This window comes from Stylophora pistillata, chromosome 7 (genome assembly GCF_964205215.1).
Source record: "Stylophora pistillata chromosome 7, jaStyPist1.2, whole genome shotgun sequence".
Taxonomy (NCBI): Eukaryota; Metazoa; Cnidaria; class Anthozoa; order Scleractinia; family Pocilloporidae; genus Stylophora; species Stylophora pistillata.
This window is the reverse complement of record NC_142525.1, coordinates 33,853,157-33,876,488: the sequence shown is the minus strand read 5'-3', so window position 1 is coordinate 33,876,488 and position 23,332 is coordinate 33,853,157. Positions and strand designations below refer to the sequence as shown.

Genomic DNA, 23,332 nt, shown 5'->3' with positions numbered 1-23,332 from the left:
GAAGTCAAAACAACCAAGAAGCATAATCATGTCTATATTTTAACAATTCTGTAAACAAAGCCAAAGCCATGAAACCGTTTTTGGAAGAAATTACATCATATAAGGCTGATTGATTTCGATAAGCATTTGAAAAGGACAGAACGTTTCGATGACATCATGTCATCATTGTCAGTGTCTCATCGCGTTACATCTAATACTAAAACTTAAACCTCTACAAATATATAAATGAGATTGACTGCTGACAGCGAAAGCTACGTCTTTAGTCTTGAGGCATAATTGCCCTCGCTGTGAGTCGTTCAAACGCGCAATTCAACTTTTGTCCTCCCTCAAACACAGAATATTATATTTACTAAATTTTATACCACTGATTCCGAAACAGTGGTTGAAAATCTTCCTTTGCAGATCTTATTACTTTTTCAAAATTATTTGCACTTTTTACTATACACCGAAACTTGTCCGAGTTATCTGAAATAATGTACAGGTCACCATTAGGCTTATTATCTTTTGCTCTAAAACCATCGATAATGTGTTGAGGGATACAGACATTGCCATTCTTAAACTGTACGTCAATGTCTTCAAATGATACCTCTCCGTTATGAACACGAGTTTTCAATGCGAGTTTTTCATCGGGAGCAAGCTGTATTTCCCCGTTCAACGAAAATTCTTTCAAACTTCGATCAATAAAACACTCAGGTGTGCCATCAGTGTGCTTAACGATTATTACTCCCATCACAGAGGTGTATCGGAGTTCATCAAGTAGCCTCTCTTGAATGTAATCTGGAACTTTAAATTCAGGGTCCCATATCTGAAGATCACCTTCCTGACCACAAATCATTCCATAACGAGCCAAACCTCTCAGCGCAACAACAGGAGGCGCTTTAATCGGTAACTGTGACGCCCGCACCAGCTACTGGGTATTTTGAGCAACCTTTTCAACTGGCGAGGAATAACTTCTACATAAGGGAGCCGGTGTTAATTTTTTCGATCTTGCTTGTGGTGGCGTTTCTGGCTTTCGTTGTTCCTTTCGCTGAGGTGGATTATTTTCAAACTTTTGTCCTTTCTTGAATGGATCAAAGTGATGCAGCAGAGCTTGTTCGTGAATCGCTCGATGTTGTTTGTTCCAAGAAAAGATGAAGCTCCTTCTGCCATCAAGATAATCTTCGCTGAATTGTGAGGAAACTTTCCTCTTCGCCCAACGTGAAATAACCTCTTGATTCTCTTCTTCGTTTCCCCTGTAGTTATCATCTCCCCCGATAACGATGATGACGTCTCCTCCTGTGGACAAAGCAGATTCAAATGTACGTAGCCTCAGGGTCTTATGAGTATTATTACTTAAAATAACATGCATTGTTAAATGACCCGCACGATCCAGAAGGTGCTGTTAAGGATACTAAAACGATTCATTCAGCCTAAGTGGAATTTGATTTGTTTGTTACTAATTACTTTAGTTACGGATGTGGTTACGTTGTTGTCTATTCTCGATTGGTTTGTAATCAGATATTTTAGCGTCCCCACGCGCGTATAAAAGCCTCGTTTAGCGTCCCTTTAGCCAGTGTATGATTGTATTTCGCCTTGTCCATTCTATCTGTTCGACTGGCCGTTTTTGGTTCTTAACCTTTGGCACAAGCGGGACCGATATGTGAGTAATTTTGCCAGTTTCCTCCTTTGATTAGTTTTCTTGTTTTGGGTAGAAGCACGCTAACGTACAGAGTCGTACAATAGTACAATTTATTGTTTTCAATCTAAAGGGGGCGAATCAAAGAATGAGACGCTAAGCTAGGAACGCCCACTTTGTTAATCTTACAGTCGATTTAAATCTCGAGTTATCTTGATGTAGCTTACTGTGATTTTCGAGTATTCCTGTTGATTGTTGTTAATTTTGATCGCGTTATCGACGGAGGCAGGTTAATTGCTCTAAGCGTTTTGTTGATGAGTTACGCAACGTTTTAAGTAAATTGCATTGTTATTTCAGTTTACGATCGTGATCGTGATTGTCTATCGTGGTTCGCTAAATCGTTTATCATCATTAAATCACCGTTAACCGTCAACCTTGGTTTTCCGTGGTTGTAGGTACTTGAAGCACACGACCTGTAAGATAGTCCCGTAGCATTAACACGCTTTAACGACACCCTTCGACTTCGATCTCGTTTGTCGCAAGCGTCACAGGTGCCTTTACTGAAAAACGTTGGAAAAAATCCCTCTATGCTTCAGAATAAAATCTAAGGGGGCAGTACGCCACGGCATGACCAGGGCTGGGAAAAGACGTACGGCGCCGTGAACTCAATAGAGATTAATCAAGGGAATGATGAGAAGAAACATACAAACTGAACCTTTGAAAATTCGCACACGTGAAGTATAAAACACTACTTGTCAAACGTCCTATTTTGGGATCAAGAAATTCTTGATTCACTCCAAAAGCTCCGAAAAAAGCACAACCAATCGAATATTTTCTGCCAACAATTCAGCCACTCAGCATTATGTTTTCATTCGAAATATGAAACTTATGGACTATTCATTCTCATTCAAACTGCTAAAAAAAAGACTCTTTGATACTGTCGGAATCTTAAATATCTCAATACTCAGTAATCAAACCATCCAAATCGTCGAAAATTCTAATTTCGCAAAAGACAACGAATATAAGCTTGCCCGCCATATTGAAAATCGTTTGTGACGTCATACTTGAAATGGTGTCTCGACCAATGTTTACCTTACACGGTATTGTTTTTCGATCAATGGACCAGTTGAAAAGGCATGATAACCTTAAGCTCGTGAACGAGCGCAGTGACCTATAGTTTTTATTGCATAAGTGTGGTGTACAACTATTTCCTTTAAATTTGAGAAATTAAAAAATATTCATCGAAAGGGAGAAAAAGTGTAGCTAAAAGTGCTCACGAAGCCCGTTACTCAGTGATGCCGGCAAATTATGATCTTGAAAGTAACAACTCGAGGAACGTTTTGTGTCGATTTCGTTGAAAATTGCGAAATTGTTATATAAATTACATATCAAACTGTTGCATACGCTCTAGACTTTCTTATTCAAGTGTTACTTTCAAGAACACTCGCTTGCAGTTATCACAAAATGTACCGTGAACCTCTAAAATCAGGTAAAATTGACCCCTCCTATCTCTAAACAGGCACGGTGACCTTTCTTTTTTATCGTCATGATTTTTTGAAAAGGACATTAGTAGGGAACATTTAAGGAAATGTTAAAAAGCATTTGTACGATAAATTTTTCTGACGAATCACCTTTAACATTTAACTCTAACCTCCCCTGCCTTAGCAGAATTTTGTCCCCAAACTTCCTTTGTTGTTAGCGGATCACTCAGTTTTTAATGATAACATTTCAAGTCGGATTTTCAGTTCCTATCCGATCAAGTTAGACCTTCTGAAATTCAAAATGAAGAATAAAAAAGCTATAGAATACTCTGCTTAGAAAATAATAAACATTTAAGTCTTAAAAGCCACAGAATAAGCTTCCGAGTCAACGACACTGTTTTTCTGGAGCGATGATATTAAAGCCAGTTTTTTTAGAATCAGAGCACACAATTATATTTTTCGTCGCTTTTGTATAAAAGTGAGCTCTTTGAGGTCAGAAAATCAATCCTCAATTCCGCTATTTTATCATTTTTATTTACAATGTTCACCGAGTACTTTCCTTTGTGTAAGGTATTTTGCCAGAGAGTTGTTAAAGGTGGATATTGATCAGCTCATATGTAAAGGTGACAAAATCCGTGGAGGTTCGTTGACTTCGCTTTCCGGCGTCGAGATCGCACCGAGGAGGGTTTTTCTTGACCCTTCTCTTCTTGAACGGTAGGCGCTGAACCCGACAGAATTCTTCGCCTAGATCCTTCAAAGTACACAGATCTCTCGAAACAGTCCTCCGAGAAGTGTTCGGTGTAGATCACAAATATTTCTGTAGGATTGAAGTTTACTCGGCGAGGTCGCACAAATCGCATCCGTTTTTCCCACTCGGATCTATTTGCAAGGCTCTGATGCAGAGAAATACCTGCAGCATGGTCTGCACGATTACTTCAGCTTTGAATTACGTATCGGTGCCCAGTCATTTTTGTTTAGTTTTTGTAAGAATAGAGTAAAGCACTGTTATGTTTGCTTGACATTTTGCCATGTGAGATTTCGCGTTGTGCCTTTGACTTCACTTCCTCAGAGTCCTGCCATCTACTTCCGGAACATGATCAAATAATGGCGGACGCGAAATTGTGAGTTTAACGGTCCGAAAAAATATATTTCTGGTGCTCGGTCTAAACTGAAATTTGGCAGAGTAGGTGAAGGAGACACACTGAACACGAAAATGGAAAAAATGGTGTACGAAAATTTTGATCTCGGGGCACTTGAGAGATTTACTATCCACCACGTCAAATTGTTATTTCAGTGGGACCGAATTTCGCGGATATTTCTGGAGTACAAATATTGTGTGATATTTGTACTCGTCTCGCGCGTTATTTGTATTCTACGAAGCACATTTGAAAAATAAAATAAGTAAACCTAACAACAGATCTCGCAATCATCGAAAGTTATAATAATGATAATACATAAATGGAACAATTCGCGGTAGTTGCCACGTTGTGGACTTTACCTAAAAAAGGAACATTCGTCTACTTTGATTGAGCAGAAGATATCAGTTTAAATATATGCTAATTTGCTTTCGCTTTCAATTCTATGTCTGTGAGGACTTTGTTGGAGGAAATATACGACAAATCTCGATCATGTTCATCAAATTATCACTGCCTTCCCTGAAGGATAATCTGTTTACCAGAAAAAAGGCATTGTTGGGCATGATTGAATCTATGAGATAGAAAAACATTAACGGAAGGCTCATCTACGCAGTAAAAATACTTCCGCTCCTCACCCGTTGCTCGAAGTAAAGCCCTGTATATGTTGACGTAACCGATTCCAGCGTTGTCTTCGTTGATCGAGAGTCGAGATTCATGCGCATGAACCACGAAAAAGGCCATATCCATCTCTAAGGATGGAATTTTTGCAACAATTTCATAAATTATTTAACTTTTCTGATCCAGTTTATCTCATGGTAAGTCAGCAAATAACATTTTGGTCGAAAGAGGAAAAGAAAAAAACCATTTTCTCGGAAACGGTTCAGATTGTCTCCGCTTTCAATGTGCGTTCGTTCTGTCAGAAATATAAAACGAGTAAGTTTAAACATTCGATACTTGTACTTAGATACAAATAATATTAATCTTGACGCTTCCAGTTAAATTTCAATACAGATCGGCATAGATACGTTCGGGTCAACAATTACAATTAAGAGACAAGAAACCAATTATTACCACTGAATTACCTGTTGCCTCCAACAAAGCTCTGTATACCTTTGTGTAGCCTTGATCCAAGTCCCTGTGGTTGATAAACAGACCAGATTCGTGTGCATGCACCACGAACATTGCAAAATCCATCTGCATCTCGGGAATAATTTTGGTGCTCAGCTCAGGTATTTGATGCAAAGTAAATATATGCTTCTCTACCGAGAACTCCAAGCCGAGTTTCGATTTCGCCGATATCAATAAGTCCTCGACCACGTTTAAGTCGTAAATACTATCACAATTAAAAAGATGAATCTTTAGCGGCTCTGCCATCATTCCTTTCGCTTGCTCTTAGAACCTGGAACGTAATCTTTTTTTTTTTAGCATCTATCATCTGCTGGAGACGAACGTGGTAGACGATTTCCGAGAAGCTCTTTATAAAAAGCATATTATGGTCTGAAATCGTTCCCAGGGCCTCTCTCTTGTCATTTTTCGCGTACAGAAGAAAGAAGCTGGTTCAAAACAACGAAGGACAGGTTGCGACTCACGAAACGTGCCTGCATTCATAACGAAGTAGAAAAAGAAAATGTATTCCTAAGGGTTTAATGACTGAGTATATGTCCCAAAAGCCAGAGGTTTCCTTTAATGCCTATGAAGCGATTTCTTTTTCTTTTCCTTTTTTTTTTTTTTTTTTTGCGCACTTATCAAGCTTATCATTTGTAGAAACCTTTTTCAAAAAAAGAAAAATTGAAAAAATAAATAAATAAAACTCGGGCCCAAAAGTGCTCTTACTTTGTCTTCCAGTGGATCTGTAGATGGTGATGACGCAGAAAACTCTGAGGTGACCCTTCCAAATCTCTCATCTATCGGAATTTTGTAATGATTTCGCCAGCGTTTAAATACTCTAGAATAGTCATTTAGATCAACAGAAGCAAGCTCTTCTGAGAATTGTGATACATCATACTCAGTGAGAGAGAAGACATGGAAGTTGCGAGTACGGTTCAGCCGTACAAAGGTGAACCGTGTGCATCAAACGGAGGCCGGAGGAGACTGACTAAGGCCTAGTTTATACGTCGCACTACAGTCGAATTTAATTCAGACGAATTTAATTTCATTAAATTCGTTTACCGTCGACATAAGTCGTGGCGTGGTTTTATGCGTCGAAATCAACACGATCGAATTTAAAGAAGCAGCATCTTGAACGCGCCACGGGTCGCTGCGAGCTCGCCAAAATAAATTGAAATACATTGAGAGAATGTATGCATTTCATTCGACGCGACGTAGTGCGACGTTAAAACTGAAGACGCGTTATCGATATTTTATCCATCTTTTACCAAGACTGATGAAACGTCAAGGACGAATTTAATTTACCAGACGAATTTAATTCGTTTTAAAACGAATTTAGAAGTCTAAATTTAGAATTCTAAATTTAGAAGTCGCGCTATCGTCGAATTTAATTGCTTGAGGGACCTTGAATTAAATTCGACTGTAGCGCAACGCATAAACTAGGCCTTAGACGTTTTCTCTCCTGTGGTGTTTAGGTCAAGATTACGACAAAAGAAGCCTTTCGCACTGAAAAGCTAATTTTTAATAGCAGCATCGAATCAGCTGTATTACAGGGCACGATGATTTTTCGCCGATAATCATCGCGCAGTTTTTTTTGCAAGTTTCTCTTTTGCTCAGACATCGCAGAGGCAGAGGTTCAAGTTCGCCTCCAAATAGGAATTTAAATAAAGAAAACCGTTTGTAGTTTAAGCCCAACATTACCACATGTCCCATTCCGCTCACTGGCAAATAACTGACAGTGGTGTTGTAAGTGAAAATCTCGGCTGCATTGACTCTTGGATACGATAAAGTTAGTGAGGCCTACGACTCTGAAGCAGTAAGTCTCCTTTAGCTTCATGTCGACGAACGAAAAGCATCCATACCGGCCATAAATTTTCATACCTTGAAAGGAAGTGTATAGAAATTCCAAGGTATATGAGTATAATTCTAGCATCTAGCATCATTTAGCGCTCCGGCTACGCAGCACATTTTCTCTCTCTTCTTCATTTCTCCTTCTTCCGCCTTAGCTGCTGTCATGTCATGTCACAGCTATGTAACATCACAGCTATGTACCATCACAGCCATGTAACATCACAGCTATGTAACATCACAGCTATGTAACATCACAGCTATGTAACAATCGTTTTGGCCGGCAAATCGTTCTTTCAGTGCGCAAGAAAACTAGATAACTATTAACTAGGAAAGGCGAAAAAGAATCTCGTATCAGAGGAACTTTATTTCATATGTTGGCACTACGTTATATCCAGCTGTTATACTCTAAAAAATTGAAATCGGAAAACTTATTGTCCGGGGTATTTAACTGATATATTTGTCTACAAAATAGACGGTCAAAGACTACATGTGGCTATTGGTATAGCACAAGTTTTAGAGTATTGAAAGAACCAGAAGTTGTTTAATGATGCTAGAAGGTAATGTTGCAGAAGATTTGTCTCAAATGCAAAACCGACAGCAAATCTGCCCCATTCCACTAAGTTATGAGTACTCTGTTCCACAAGGGAAAGATGACTCAAGAATATATTTTCTAATTGACATCCAACCAATAAATGAATGGTAACAAATAATAATACTATCTACAGTAATAATAATTATATGTAGTAGTAATATAATAAAATTTGAAGAGGCTAGGATCTCTCAATTTCGCCTGTTAGTTGTAAATAATTTTCTTATAGTAATGCAATTCCATTTTTTGCGACTTTTGTTTCATAAAAGGCATTCTACACTTTAAGGATATTCCGTCATTCTGCTCTTGAGATAATCCGCCATTCCACCGATCACCCGATTATTATCTCTTCTATTTCTGTAAATCAATATGCAATATATATTTACTGTCCTAGTAAAAGTAGCATGTTATGCTACTAGCACTGCACGATTGTTTTAAAATTATGCTTAAAATTATATATTTATGGTTAATAGAGCATGATATTTCACTTCATTTGGAGAAGCACCCTTGTTCTGACAAAAAACTGCAGTGAATTAATATATGAAAATTTACGATGTTAGCATCACGTTTCATGACTCTTATTATGTTCCGTTAAAAAAAAAACTAAAATATGCTGAATAGGCTGCAGTGCTTTTTTTGAAAAAGCAGCAAAAATTGTACTCGTTTTTTTCTGATCATGCCAAAAACTCACACAATCTGTAAGAGCCAAGTCGCAAGTCGCAAGTTTGCTCAGCCGCAACCTTCGCGTCATTTATCCTCACGCTTAGTTTCACGGACTGGACAACTGGAAGAGGCTATGAGCGAGTTCAATGAAAGCTGAAGACTACTATGATTTCTTGGCTGTGTTATAATGAGTCGACTAATTAGGAAATTCTAAATACTTTTGTGAAGAAAGGTAAATACATTAACATCATATTTATGCGATGTTATATCTGATCATTTCATAAAAAAAATCTGATTATCTGGTGATAAGTTTCGAAAAGCAAATTCCCTAACTGACAGCCACAGATGTAACTTTAAGGAATGGATGGCATTCCTTCCAAGGTATCAATTTGACTTGGGAAAACATAAGAAACGCTCTTTCTCCCAAAATTCTTTCGCTGTCTCGCCAACACTCTCACGTTTTACTATTCATCGAAATTTGTCTTCCCTATCTGAAATGATGTACACTAGTTTACCATTATCCTTTTCTGTAAAAGTATCGTTAATGTATTGAGGAATATACAAATTTGCATACTTAAATTGTACATCCGCGTCTTCAAAAGAGACCTTTCCCTCGCGCACACGAGTCTTTAATACGAGTTTTCATCGGCAGCTAGTGTTTTTTCACTGTCTAGCGAAAAAGGTTTTATATTTCGAGTACGGTGACACTCAGTTCTGCCATCACTGTACCTTATGATTCGTACTCCAGTCACAGGGCTATTTCTGCACATTTGAAGCAGCCTCTCTTGAATATCACCTGGAATTTTATATTCGGGGTCCCAAACTTGAAGGTCACCTAATTTATCAGATATCTTTCCGTATCGAGCGATACCCCTCAGTAAAACAACAGGAGGCGGGTTTACCGAGAGTTGTGTCGCCAGTACAGGCTGCTGGGTATTTGGAGCAATCTTCCCATGACAGCATTGTGGTTCTGAGGATTTATTATGAGCATGGTCTGGAGTAGATTTCTCAAAAGTTCCGACTGATAGCTGAAGGATGGGACGAGTTCCGTCAGAATCTTTTTGCAGCGGATCTCGTACGGACTCAGGTGGCACGGTACAACCGGGAAATACCAGATCTAGAGGGTAAATACAGTTGGTCATACTTTTTTTAAAACATTTTAATAACCGCACGAGGCACGATGGCCAGACTAGAGGTCAACAAAAATTTCCCTCTGTCAATGAGTGACAGAAACGTCAAACATAATCTCCAATCGCTAAAAGATAATTTCTTTCCGCCTTTTGATGGTGAGAATGGTATCGAAATGGTAGTTATCGTAGTTTTAGTCGATTCTGAATTGAACAAGTTTACATCCCTAGTTGAAGGTAATTATGAATTAGTGTCGTTCAATTGTGAGAGCTTGTTTGCTCGTAGCTCGGCCCTGTAATAACAGCACATAACCTCTCGCTATACAATGCTATATTAATGATTTATTTCAGTCGGGATTTTTGTCTGACACAAGCGGATAAAGGAGGTAGCCAATGGAACCAAGCAAAACATATGACTGACTGTTTTACAAATGGTTTCATATCATGTGATCGCTGGCTTAACTTTACAGAAAACTTTTCAAAGCTAATATCTGACCATTCTCCTAGAGAGAGGTAAGGGGCCTGTACGTGACGCGTGATTAGGCCAAAATCAATATGTAACGCGTGAATTTTTACAGAAAGGAGAGTGTCATTCGTAAATTTATGAACCGGCATAAGGCGTGATTTGCCCTCTAAAATATACATGGCAGGTGAATTTTTTTCTCTCATTTCGTGACAACCTCACAATTTATCAAGGTCTACCCTTACCTTTGGTTTCTCTAGAGGTTGAAGATGGTATTTCTCCAAAACTATCTCTCCGACTACTGATCTCTGTCTCTCTGCTACGTTGTGTACCTGTTCGCATTTCTTTGATCGTTTTTAGTGCAGATATGGCTTCATCATTTTGTTGGGAACATTTGGGTGTGTGTAAATTTTCCTTTTCTCTCAGATTTGCTCGCAATTGGGGTTCTGTCCTTGAAGGTTGGTTTGCACGTGGTGGCCTATGTTCAAACTGTTGTCCTTTCTTGTTTGGATCAAAGTGATGAAACAGAGCCTGTTCGTGGATCGGTCGATGCTGTTTGTTCCAAGAAAAGATGAAGCTCTTTCTGCCATCAACATACTCTTCGCTGAACTGTGAGGAGACTTTCCTTTTCGCCCAACGTGAAATAACTTCCCGATTTTTTTCGTCATCGCTTTTGTAATTGTCATCTCCGCCGATAACAACAATGACATCTCCTCCTGTGGACAAAGCAGATTCAAATGTAAATAAGTGCAGCATTATTATCTCTCAGCAAAAATTAAATTCTCGTGACCAGGCCCCGGTTGTTCGAAGGATGCATAACGCTATACACTGGATAAATATCTATCCGGTGGATAGCGCAGTAGGTTTTGGTGACACTTATCCGCTGGATAGCTATTTATCCGTTGGATAGCGTTATCCGCCCTTTGAACAACCGGAGCCCGATCTACAATGTGGAATAATGCCCTTGATTGATTGACTAAATGAGTGGTGGTACAGAAACCATCTCTAATCAGCATGTCGATAGGTAGTTGCCACCCGCAAACAATGTGTGTTGTACGAAATAGACCTGCCATGTTCAATTTGAGTCAATCAAGGGCCTTGTAGACGTCTTCTGAATCGATTTTCGTACATTTCAATTCATTTTGAATCGATGACGCATTCGACTGCATGCGCCTCGTATGCCACTATCTTGTTCTTACCACATTTTTACGTTACCTGTGGTCTATTTGTATATGTATTTTATTTTGCACTTTGTATTTCCTCCATTTCAATAATTACAAGCTATTGATCAGTTAAAAAAAGATAAAGAAAATGGAGACGGGCAGAATATAGCGAGATAATTAGTTGACACGTACTTAAGTTAATTATGTCAAGACATTTAATTAGGCCAGGGTTTACATAATTGAGAATAATATTGTCACAAAGTGGCACATTGTTGATGATTCTTACAGCTTTGTTTTGTAGCTTTACCAACTGAGACAATGGCACTAGATATCACTTATTTACCAAAGGGTAGATAATAATTCACATAAAGTCTAGAGAACATCACGTTTTCTGGATCAATCAGATAAATTTACGTCTGTTTCCAAAAGTACATATGATCAAATATTGATTTCAATGGTTCTACCATCGAGTGATTGTTCAGATGGATTTCATGTGATTTAAAAATAAGCATTTGACCTCAGTCTGGTTGCCATAGATAGCTGCTGGCAAAATATTATTTTTTTTAAAGGTGAACAGCTGACTGTTTCATCGTTGCATAGAAATTTTACGAATAAATATGCCTTGAAAACTCAGAATATCCGATGAAAAGTCTTGCTGATTTGTTTACCATTGTTGAATAGTTTTTTCTCTTTTTCAATGTTGCCTCAGCCGTAGATGGCCAAAGGAAAATAGTTCTTAAATATGCATCCCCTTCCCATTTATACGTATACTTTCCTGGCAGTTCGAGTTGGCTTCATTTGCATGTTCTAGCAGGCAGTTACGCGTAATAGAAATGTTTAGTATGCTTATATGTGCCCAACTTGAACGAGTAGCATCCCGATGAAAATTCAAATAAATTAAAGTTTTCTCGGGTCCTGTGGTTATTTTTATAAAAACTCTCGAGCGGAACCGGGGAAAGGTACTATGCTCTTTGAGTTTCAGCTTCTGAAATAACAATATGCAAGATTACCTTCTTAAAACTCAGAAAAGTGCAAGGGTCTTCCCCATTCTGAGTACTTGATCCCATCCCAGAAAGTCGAAGAAGGATCAGAAAGGTCGGGAAGCAAACTTCCTTCGAGCATTACACTGATGCAGCTGCATAAAAACAATTAGTGGCTGTTTGCTAGTTTGTGGAGCAATCGTCGAACGTTACTATGATCTAGCTATCGGTTCATGATATACTTTCGCTTTCAACTTCGGTGTCAGATAGGCCTCTGTTGTTGAAGATAGATAACTCTTTTGCAGTAAATTTGTCGACCACTACTTTTTGTATAGATAATTTTGCTCACCTAACAAAGCGTTATCAAGCATAATTAAATGTGTTGAAACGAGAAAGTGAGAATACTTCCGCTTCCTACCCGTTGCTTGCAGTAAAGCTCTGTATATCTTGGCGTAACCAATTCCTGCGTTGTCCTCGTTAATCGACAGTCGTGATTAATGTGCATGAACCACGAAAAAGGCCAAATTCATCTCTAGAGTTGGAATCCTGTCGACCATTTCAGAAATTTGAGAGAGTCTGAATGAATGTCTTTCTACACGTTCAGCATGGATGTTGAATTGGTCAAGCAATTTCTTCTTTACTTCGTCCAACAACTTCTCAACAGGCTCCATCCCGTATGTGTTATCACAGTTGAACAAATGAACTCGCTTTCTTAACTGTGACATATTCTATTTATGCCTTTTCTATCACTTTGAGCGAAGCCTTTTGTTATTACCTTCTGGAAGATATCGTATATTCAAATTCACCTATAGAGGAAGACGATTGCGCAATGTTTCTCAGAAAGTTATTCTGATCGACATGAGTCACGCAATCCCAGAAAATACTCTGATAACGATTCACGACACAGCAAGTACTTCAGTGCCCAGGAAGTCAAAACAACCAAGAAGCATAATCATGTCTATATTTAAACAATTCTGTGAACAAAGCCAAAGCCATGAAACCGTTTTTGGGAGAAACTACAACATATAAGACTGATTGATCTCGATAAGCATTTGAAAAGGAGAATGAACGAAAAAGCGCCACAGAACGTTTCGATGACATCATGTCATCATTGTCAGTGTCACATCGCGTTACATCTAATACTAAAACATAAACCTCTACAAATAAATCAGATTGATTGCTGACAGCGAAAGCTACGTCTTTAGTCTTGAGGCATAATTGCCCTCGCTGTGAGTCGCGCAATTCAACTTTTGTCCTCCCTCAAACACAGAATATATATTTATTAAATGTCATACCACTGATTCCGAAACAATGGTTGAAAATCTTCCTTTGCAGTTCTTATTACTTTTTTAAAATTATTTGCACTTTTTACTATACACCGAAACTTGTCCGAGTTATCTGAAATAATGTAAAGGTCACCATTAGGCTTATTATCTTTTGCTCTCAAACCATCGATAATGTGTTGAGGGATACACACATTCCAATTCTTAAACTGTACGTCAACGTCTTCAAATGATACCTCTCCGTTACGAACACGAGTTTTCAATGCGAGTTTTTCATCGGGAGCAAGCTGTATTTCCTCGTTCAACGAAAATTCTTTCAAACTTCGGTCAATAAAACACTCAGGTGTGCCATCAGTGTGCTTAACGATTATTACTCCCATCACAGAGGTGCATCGGAGTTCATCAAGTAGCCTCTCTTGAATGTAATCTGGAACTTTAAATTCAGGGTCCCATATCTGAAGATCACCTTCATGACCACAAATCATTCCATAACGAGCCAAACCTCTTAGCGCAACAACAGGAGGCGGTTTAATCGGTAACTGTGACGCCCGCACCAGCTGCTTGGTATTTCGAGCAACCTTTCTATGAATGCTTTTCCTTTCTGAAGAATACTTTTCTAGAGACTCTCCTCTTGAGTTATTTGAATGTGTGGTTAATGAGTCAGTGTTTACATCCAGTCTTTGAAAGCCACTTGAACGGATTATCTGTGTATTTGATGTGGAGGATGTGACAGAAGGACTCAAAACTTCGACTAAAACATCTTTCTCCACGGCCAGTTTTCCATCGTTCACCTCCGCAACAAACACCTTTTCTATCCTATTGATTCTGGCAATGAATTCATTAGGCTTCATCCCATCCTTTTTTGATACATTTAAGGGGCTACGATTGCAAACCAAGATGGCGACCCTTATAGCTGTAAAAAAAAAAAAAAAATGACAAAAGGTTGACATTCGTATGACGATCGGTAGGATGATATTTCTTATTATGATATTTAACAAATGGTAAACACAACAGCGTACATTATTGAGTTATGGATGCACGCGGGAGGTTGCTAAGCACGAAAGAAGTGTAAGAGTTGCACGAGGCGATGGCCGAGAGCGACTCTAGCTTCTTTAGTGGTTAGCAAACCTCCCGCCAAGTGCATCCATGACTCAATAGTGTACGCTGTGGTGTTTACCATTTGTTTTATAACATAACATTGATACATTGTAGTTAAAGAGTTCCCTTTTATTTAACAATCTTACGTGACCACTAAAAACAAGCGCGCGCGGAAAAATAGTCTTTGCATTTGCTCACGTCAGCAGCGTACACCCATGGGCAAATGGTGGACGCTAATTGACCAATCAGAGTGCGCGCTTTACTTCGGTTATGTTACAATTTTTATTTTAGGATGATATTTTTGATTATGTTAAAATGTCAAGACCACTGTACTCCTTCTCTCAGACAATTTGGGTCAACATTCAAAACTGAGCACACTGATCTCTAAAGAATTTAATCAGAGTGGTTCGAACATGATAAGCACTACCAGCCCGTGTATGCTACAGCATCCTCACGTCTAAATACAACTAACACATGGTTAATATTAGTCGTGTTTCGAAAAACCGATTCAAGTTCTGTTATCTAGGATGGGCTCACACCCACACCTATTTTTAATAGCAGCACATTAGATGAACCATTGGAGGTAATTAGCTTGACGACAAATCGATTACAGCACAAAAGACTGACGCAAAAGAATAAAGCAATGGGTTTGAAAAATTTGATCAAAGCTACTGTGAGATGAGATGAACTGAGGTACTGCACTTCGAAGACTTACCAACTTTATCCGTTATACTTCCTACCAGTCGTTGATATTCCATCGCTTTGTGATTGTTGAAACTATCGCTCACTGTAGAACCGTCCATCACCAACAGATATACTTTGAAGTGATTTTCCCTCAAAAACTCTTCAACGATAGTAACTGGTAGATTGGCAACATAAGGTTCATCTGATAAGTGAAGGCTAGGACGAATTCCTTCAAAAACCGTTAACACTTCTTTCAAAGATTCATGAGACACATTACAGCCGAGAATTGCCAGATCTAAGGAGCGAAAAACAAGACCTCGTACATTTTAAAGTTTGTTAACTGTGAGAAGTACGGTTCCCTAACGGTTAGCGTGGTAGACACGAGTTTCACAGAATTTATTTCCTTAATGAGTTATGGAAACGTCAAACTTTACCTCATTTACCAGTCGATTTAGATGGTTTGCATCTATCTGAGAAGGCGAGTGAAGCCCATTTGTGAGAGCTTGTTTGCTTCCGGGCTTGCTATGACAGAGCGTTATCCTAAGTTTCTCTCGCTATACAATTTTTAGCAAGTGTGTTAACTTCAGGTTTTTTTTCTTTTTTTTTGTAATCAGTGGCCGAAATGAAAAAAGTTCTTACTAACTGTTAGTGACGTGTTTTCTAACCTTGAATTTTTTCCAGAGATTGAAAGGAGAGTTTCTCCAGCACCATCTCTATAATTACTGTATAAGGCTTCCTTCCATGCACTGTCTCTGCCACTATACCCGGTACTACTGACGACACTACGGTATGTGTCAGTCTGACTTTCTTTCACCGCTGTTACTGCAGATATGGCTTTATTGTTATGCGAGGCATTTTCGGGTGTGTGTGTGGGGAACTTCTGGGTTTTGGATTTTTGTGGGTTTCTTGATTCAGTAGATGAAACTCGCGATTCAGGTCCTGGTTTTGTAAACGATGGTTGATATTCAAACTTTTTTCCTTTCTTGTTTGGATCAAAGTGATGCAGCAAAGCTTGTTCGTGAATTGCTCGATGTTGTTTGTTCCAAGAAAAGATGAAGCTCTTTCTACCATCAAGATACTCTTCGCTGAATTGTGAGGAAACTTTTCTCTTCGCCCAACGTGAAATAACCTCTCGATTCTTTTGGTCGTCGCCCTTATAGTTGTCATCTCCCCCGATAACAATGATCACATCTCCTCCTTTGGATAAAACATATTCGAATGTAATTAAATGAGCTCTAGAGTATTGTTATTAGATATGAGATATGCTTTTCAGTGTTATACTATTCGTTAGCATGAACGTGACCGTTTTGTTCGACGATCATGACATGACGGATACAAAAAAAGTTCATACGGCTACATATGAGTGACATAAAAATACATATAGATTCTCATGAGTGATGTTTTCCATTTTTTCTTTTAAATTCATGTCTCGTCGCAACTTTCGAGAAATTCTCTGAAAATCCGCCTTTAGATCATACAGCACTTTCTTTTTAGTGTTCTCGTTCTCTTGTTGTTCTGAAAATGCATTTGGAACTTCGTCGCTTACCACAACAAATCTTGCAGCCAGTTGCAGTATTCCGAAAAAAATTACAGACCAAGTTCATCCAACAAAGTTTGAAATGGCGATAACTGTGACGTCGTTGCTTAATGTCGCCACTCATGTTACATACGAAAAATACAGCACTCGGTTCGGTTGTGGTCGTATTTATTCTACAAGTGTTTTAGTACTCGGAAAAACACTGAGGTCCTTATAATGATATTCTCTATAGATTTTTCTTTACTTTATACTTTTCGTTTTGCTGCTCGCCTCGTTAAAGCCACACTAAAACGTTTATATTTGATGGTCCGTTAAACGGCATATTTGCACAGTGGTCAAAAACATTACTCACAGCGAGGAAACCTCAAATACTACGATTGGGAGCCCTGTGATAGACCTGAAATGTACGATTTGAGTCCCTCCTGACCTCGCACATTCTATTTGCAAAAGTCGATCAGGAAGGAACAGAATGGTCGGACAGCAAACTTCCTTCGAGTATTACTCTGACACAGCCACATGAAACAACTGGTCGCTGTTGCCACCCCACGGAGCAACCTAAGTTCACATTCGAACTTGATGAAAATAAGATATCAATCTACGCCGCTAATATACTTTCGCTTTCAACCATACGATATCTGACGAGTCTCCGCCATTGTTGTGGGAGATATATAACAGTTTTGCAGCAGATTTGACTATGGGATCAATGCCTTCCCTATAAAGGACTTTGCTTGCCGAAACACGAGTTGCTCAGGAAACGTAAATATGTTTCAAACAAGGAAAACAAAAAAGTGAAAATGCTTCCGCTCCTTACCCGTTACTTGAAGTAAAGCTCTGTATATCTTGGCGTAACCAATTCCAGCGTTGTCTTCATTGATCGAGAGCCGGGATTCATGCGCATGGACCACGAGGAAGGCCATATCCATCTCTAATGTTGGAATGTTGTCGACAATTTCAGACATTTGAGCAAGTCTAAATGTGTGCTTCACTACACGGTCAACATGGATGTTGAATTGGTCAAGCAATTTCTTCTTCAATTCGTCCACTAACTTCTCAACAGGCTCTAACCTGTATGTATTATCACAGTTGAATAGATGAACTCGCCTTTTTGACTGTGACATATTCTTGTCTATCGCTTTGAACGTAGCTGTTGTTTGAAACCTGAAAGAGTAGATCAATATCCAAATTCACCTGTGGGAGAAGACGATTGCGCAATGTTTCCGAGAAAGCCTGTCGTTATTTGATCGAAATGAGTCACGCAATCCCAACACCATGTTGCAACACCGGAAACCAATAATGGGTTTAACAAATTTATTCTCTCACGAAAATGCATTTGCTTCCAACAATTGACAAAAACGAACCTTGCATTATAATAGACGTAACAAAACTTAATTTCGCTCTTAGGTCGAGCTACAACCATATCGTTTCCATAAGCTACAAGCTTGCTTTGTAGTTGCCTACTGAGGAGAGTTCATTACTGCAATTTTTCTTTGTAATTAGGTAGTACACAGGGAAAAGTTTTTCAAAGGAGGTCAAACCTGAATTATGGAGCACCGTATTAAGCGGTCACCCTTTCTTAAGCGGTTGGTTGCCAAAGTCCCGACTTTGTTTCCCCTTAATCACTGGAATTTTCCTTCAAGTCCCAACGGTCCGTTTGTATTATCTTCCACCAGTATTAAGCGATCACTTGAAGCCAAACCACTCAAACAAAACTAAGAATAATCTTCCAGGTAATTTTTCATCCATGTTTCTCTCCCAAACTGAGTAATTTTGAGCGAGATTCTGTTCAAGTTCGGCAGTATAATAGTATGGACAAAGCTAAATACCTCAGTATTGTAATTTTTCGAAATCACATCTGATAATGATTAATTTCGATAAGCATTTCAAAAGGAAAATTAACGAAAAATGAATTACATAATGTTTCGTTGGTATATTATCATCATAGTTACCGTTACGTATTTTAAAATAAAATGTAAACCTTACAGAGAATAACACAGATTGATTGCTGAAGCTACAGTTATTTCTTGAGGCGTATGGGCGTTTTCTGTAAGGCGACAAACTGACTTTTTTTGCCTTAAAAAGCTAAAAAAGCATTTATTTCATCCAAGTTCACTAATGATTTGGCAACGGTGTCCTACAGGGAATTAAACAGGAAAAATCTTCCAACGCTCTTCTTATTACTTTCTTGAGATCAATTCCACTTTTTACTACACATCGAAAATTGTCTGAGTCATTTGAAATGATGTACAGGTCACCATTAGGCTTATTATCTCCTGTTGTAAAACCATCGATAATGTGTTGAGGGATACACACGTTTCCATACTTAAACCGCTGTACATCAACGTCTTCAAACGACACTTCTCCGTTGCAAATACGAGTTTTCAAGACTATTTTTTCATTAGCACCAAGCTGTATATCCCCGTCCAATGAAACTTTTTTCAGATTTGGATCAATGTAACATTCAATTGAGCCATCACTGTGCTTAATGACTATCATTCCAATCAAAGGTGTGTGGCGGAGTTTTTTAAGCAGCCTCTCTTGAATGTCCTCAGGAACTTTGAATTCAGGGTCCCATATTTGAAGGTCACCAATCCGATCAGGTACCTTTCCATAACGAGCGAAACCTCTCAGCAAAACAATGGGAGGGGATTTAACTGAGAATTGTGACGCCCGCACCAGCTGTTGGGTATTTTGAGCATGGTCACTTTTTCCTTCTGAAAAATTCCTTTGTGGGTAACATAGATCTCCTCCTCTTTCCTCTCTCTGAATACCCAAAGTGGCTACTATCCTGCCGCTGCGCGCAGAACAACCGTCGCCGCCATGGTATGAATCAGAGTGCCTTTCTTCGACCACTGTCAATTCAGAAGTGGCTTCATTGTTGCGTGGTGGACTTTTGCCGGATTTTTGTGCACTTTGGAATTCTGGAATTGCTGCTTGAAATTGGGGTTCTGGTTTAGTTTGCTGGACTGGAGATTGTTGTTGATATTCGAACTTCTGTCCTTTCTTGTTTGGATCAAAGTGATGCAGAAGAGCTTCTTCGTGAATCGCTCGGTGTTGTTTATCCCAAGAAAATATGAAGCTCTTTCTACCATCGAGATACTCTTCGCTGAATTGTGAGGAAACTTTCCTTTTCGCCCAGCGTGAAATAACCTCTCGATTCTCTTCGTCGTTGCCCCTGTAGTTGTCGTCTCCCCCGATAACAATGATGACATTTCCACATGCGGACCAAGGAAATTCAAATTTATAGAGGCGCAACAATGTTACAGTATCACATATGATGTAATTCCAATGTTTTGTTGTGGATTACTGCGTCTTTATCCGATCTATTAGCCAAAATATAATGAAACTTGCTCCCAGGACACTGACAGACTCAATACAAATTCCCTTCCTGATCTGATAACCAGATTTAAAAGATGAATAATTGGTCTTGATTGGCAAGGCTTACAGGATTGCCGCAGCCATCTTTTGTCGACTTGTCATATGAAATGACTAATCACAAAAAATGGACCTGACATGAGCGGCTTGCGTCATGCAATGACCTCCCAGGCCTCTTCTCTACTACGTAATTAATTTTTCTTCCATTTTTTTTTCCATACATGGAAATAAAGATAATAATGCATCACTAATCTACCAATTGGTTAATAAAATCTGACATATCATGGAGAGAAAATCACTTTCTCTTGGTTCAAGAAAAAAAGTTTAACTTAAGGTTCGTCTTCCGTTACGTAAACAACCGTTCCTAAATACTTAGCTATGTCAGTGTTCCTTATTATCGAGAGAGAAAAGGGCAAAGGAATGTCACGTGGTTTAACAAAGGCATTTTGAACCTATTTTCTACTGAAAGGATAACTGGTGACTAAATGCTCGTAATGTAGGAGGTGGATTGTTTCTCCATTTCCTTTAATTCTTGGAGATTGATTAACCTTTTAGGAAGACTCCATCATTGTTAAAAGAATTCATCCTTTCAATAATATTCATCATTGTAGGCCAATAATACATTTAAGTATCGATCAAAATCTAGTTGCAGTTCTGCTCTTTTTTTCCCAGACAATTTTTAGACGGTTACACGGATGGATACTCAATTATAAGTTTATCTTTATTAGCAATTCCTCAACTTGAACGTGTTGCATCTAGACAAAAATGTTAATAATTTATCGTATTTCCGAACTGTATGCGATCTAAAACACCTTTCGATCGAATAGCGGGAAGAGGAATGGTTTAGGCTTTAAGCCACCGCAATTTCAAATGGCAAGATTAACCCTTTTAGCAGAAACAGAAACTTCAGACTGCAAACTCACTCAGAGTGTATAAAACCCTGTCGCAGCCGCACAAAACAATTCTTTGCATTTTGCCACTCTAGGGAGCAACAATCGACCTAATCGATGCTTATTACTTCAGCCTACTTCCGCTTTCACGTCCGATGAGTTTAATGAGCTAATGTTTAGGAACTATAGAAAAGGTTTGCAGTAAGTCACCACTACCCTTCTCGCAGATAACCCTGCTTGCCAAAAATGTGTTATGAAGAATAATGAAATGTGTTCGAAAAATTAACTGTTAGTAAAAAATACTCCCACTTCTTACCCGTTGCTTGAAGTAAAGCTTTGTATATCTTAGCGTAGCCAATTCCAGCGTTGTCTTCGTTGATGGAGAGCCGAGATTCATGCGCATGAACCACGAAAAAGGCCATATCCATCTCTAGGGTTGGAACTTTGTCGACCATTTCAGACATTTGAGCAAGTCTGAATGAGTGCTTCTCTACACGATCAATATGGATGCTTAATTTCTCCTGAAATTTCTTCTTCACTTCCTCCACCAACTTCTCAACAGGCGCCATCCCGTATGTATTGTCACAGTTGAACAAATGAACTCGCTTTTTTGACCGCAACATTATCCTGTTTAGAACACAGCCGTTGTTGAAACCCAGGCAGATTGAATATGGAGGTTCAATTTCGCTCAGTGAAGAATGGAACTGCGCAATAATTCCGAGAAAGACTGTCACAATGCGTGATCAATATTGTCACACATTCCAAAAAAATCACGCAACAATGCAACCTCATAACTGGTCTAACACATTTTTCGCCCCACAGAAATACAGATAATAGAAACGGACGTGGTTGTGCTAAACAAAAATTAGTTCTTAGGCTAAGTATATAAACATTTCCTCACCCACCTACAAGTCTGCGATGCTACTAAGTGAGGTCAGATTTTTAGAGCAAACTTTCGAAAAGAATCATTTTCAATTACATTACTGTTCATTTCAAAGAAATCATTGTTCAAAACACGGGTAACAATACCGGAAGAGTTTCCAGTCGACCTTTCTGTTTTTCAGCTATAAATGTGAAAAAGTTAAGAGGACTTGATATAAATAAATAAATAAATAAATTAATATCGTTTAATTCACTCTTTCAATGCAGTTGAAACCATGTACAAACTGAATTATCAAGGGATATCATTTACAAAACTGTTAAATATAATTAAAGTATAGTAATGTATAGTCAACGTAATAATTAATCTAAAAATCTAAAAGTTATAAAGTCATCAGTTCTCTTGGTTCTTGCCTCCTGGCGAACGGACTCTTCACGCCCAGATCTAAGATTATAAGGAACATTATAAACATTAGCTTGAGAGCGGAGTTTCCATGTCGCACTGAACTTCCTTCTTAATGTTTTTCGCCTGACTTCTGGGCTTGGGAGGCCAGATATGGCCAGGGCTTCCTTATGGGTAACACCCGGAAAAACGACCTTAAGGGCTCTCCTTTGTATAGTTTCTAATTTGGATGAAAAATATTCAGGGATGTCTTGCCAAGCAGCCACGGCATATTCTAAAATAGATCTAACAGCACACTTATAAATATTTATAAAGTTGCTATTCGCTACGCCAGCTCTTTTAAGTACTCTTGAGGTATATTATAAACGTTTGGCGGCCTTGGCAATAAATGTAGTCTATGTGGTCATTCCATTTAAGATTGTCTCTGATTTTAACACCAAGTAATTTAAAAGATGAGACACGTTCGAGCTGGTGATTACCAATACAAATAGGTGGAATAACAGTGTTCGGGTACTCCATAAAATTTATCAGCATTTCTTTACACTGCATAAAATGTTCTGTATAAGGATCCTTCCTTGGGGCGTATACAGTCAGTATAACCAATTGTATACGGTAAATATAAGGATGTGTAAGGTCCGTATCATGATCAGTACAATCAGGGTATGCTAAGAAAATACCAGGACCGTATACACATGTGGTATGATTTCTTATATTTCAGTATTCATGCCATTATACATCATGAATACTCTGTGTGACATGAGATATACTGGTTTGTATACTGGGCTGATATACGGGTTCTTATACTTCATGTTGAATTCCTCAGTTATAGCTTAGGGTACAAACCAGTGTATGTACATATTGGACACTACTTTGAGACGAATATTAATGAATTCTGGGATTATCTACGGACAGATATGTTTTTGTTTGGATTTATTGCATTTTGGGGCTTAATCAATCCAATTGTAAGGGCCAAATTACACGATGTGAAGGGTGAATTTGAAAAATATTGGG

The 23,332-nt window shown here is 38.7% G+C and overlaps 2 protein-coding genes and 2 pseudogenes across 4 annotated transcripts; all 4 read right to left on the bottom strand.

The window, feature by feature from the left end:
* Positions 1-18: 18 nt before the first annotated feature.
* Positions 19-5,751, bottom strand: LOC148727549 (uncharacterized; annotated as a pseudogene). Its single transcript, XR_015989144.1, has 2 exons — positions 5,315-5,751; positions 19-1,275 (listed from the first exon to the last, which is right to left on the bottom strand). The product of XR_015989144.1 is annotated as an uncharacterized LOC148727549 (transcript).
* Positions 5,752-7,522: 1,771 nt separating this feature from the next.
* LOC148727546 (uncharacterized) lies at positions 7,523-21,771 on the bottom strand (annotated as a pseudogene). Its single transcript, XR_015989141.1, has 3 exons — positions 21,356-21,771; positions 10,278-10,748; positions 7,523-9,559 (listed from the first exon to the last, which is right to left on the bottom strand). The product of XR_015989141.1 is annotated as an uncharacterized LOC148727546 (transcript).
* LOC148727548 (uncharacterized) lies at positions 13,120-17,920 on the bottom strand. Its single transcript, XM_088726310.1, has 4 exons — positions 17,589-17,920; positions 15,916-16,437; positions 15,272-15,544; positions 13,120-14,371 (listed from the first exon to the last, which is right to left on the bottom strand). The coding sequence occupies exons 1-4, from the start codon at positions 17,893-17,895 to the stop codon at positions 13,458-13,460; spliced, it is 2,016 nt and encodes a 671-aa protein (XP_088582436.1). The 5' UTR covers positions 17,896-17,920; the 3' UTR covers positions 13,120-13,457.
* LOC148727547 (uncharacterized) lies at positions 18,683-20,077 on the bottom strand (the record flags this gene model as incomplete). The annotated part of the gene is made up of 1 exon (XM_088728663.1): positions 18,683-20,077. A coding segment is annotated over one exon (1,191 nt), but the record flags the coding sequence as incomplete, so codon positions are not given.
* Positions 21,772-23,332: the final 1,561 nt, after the last annotated feature.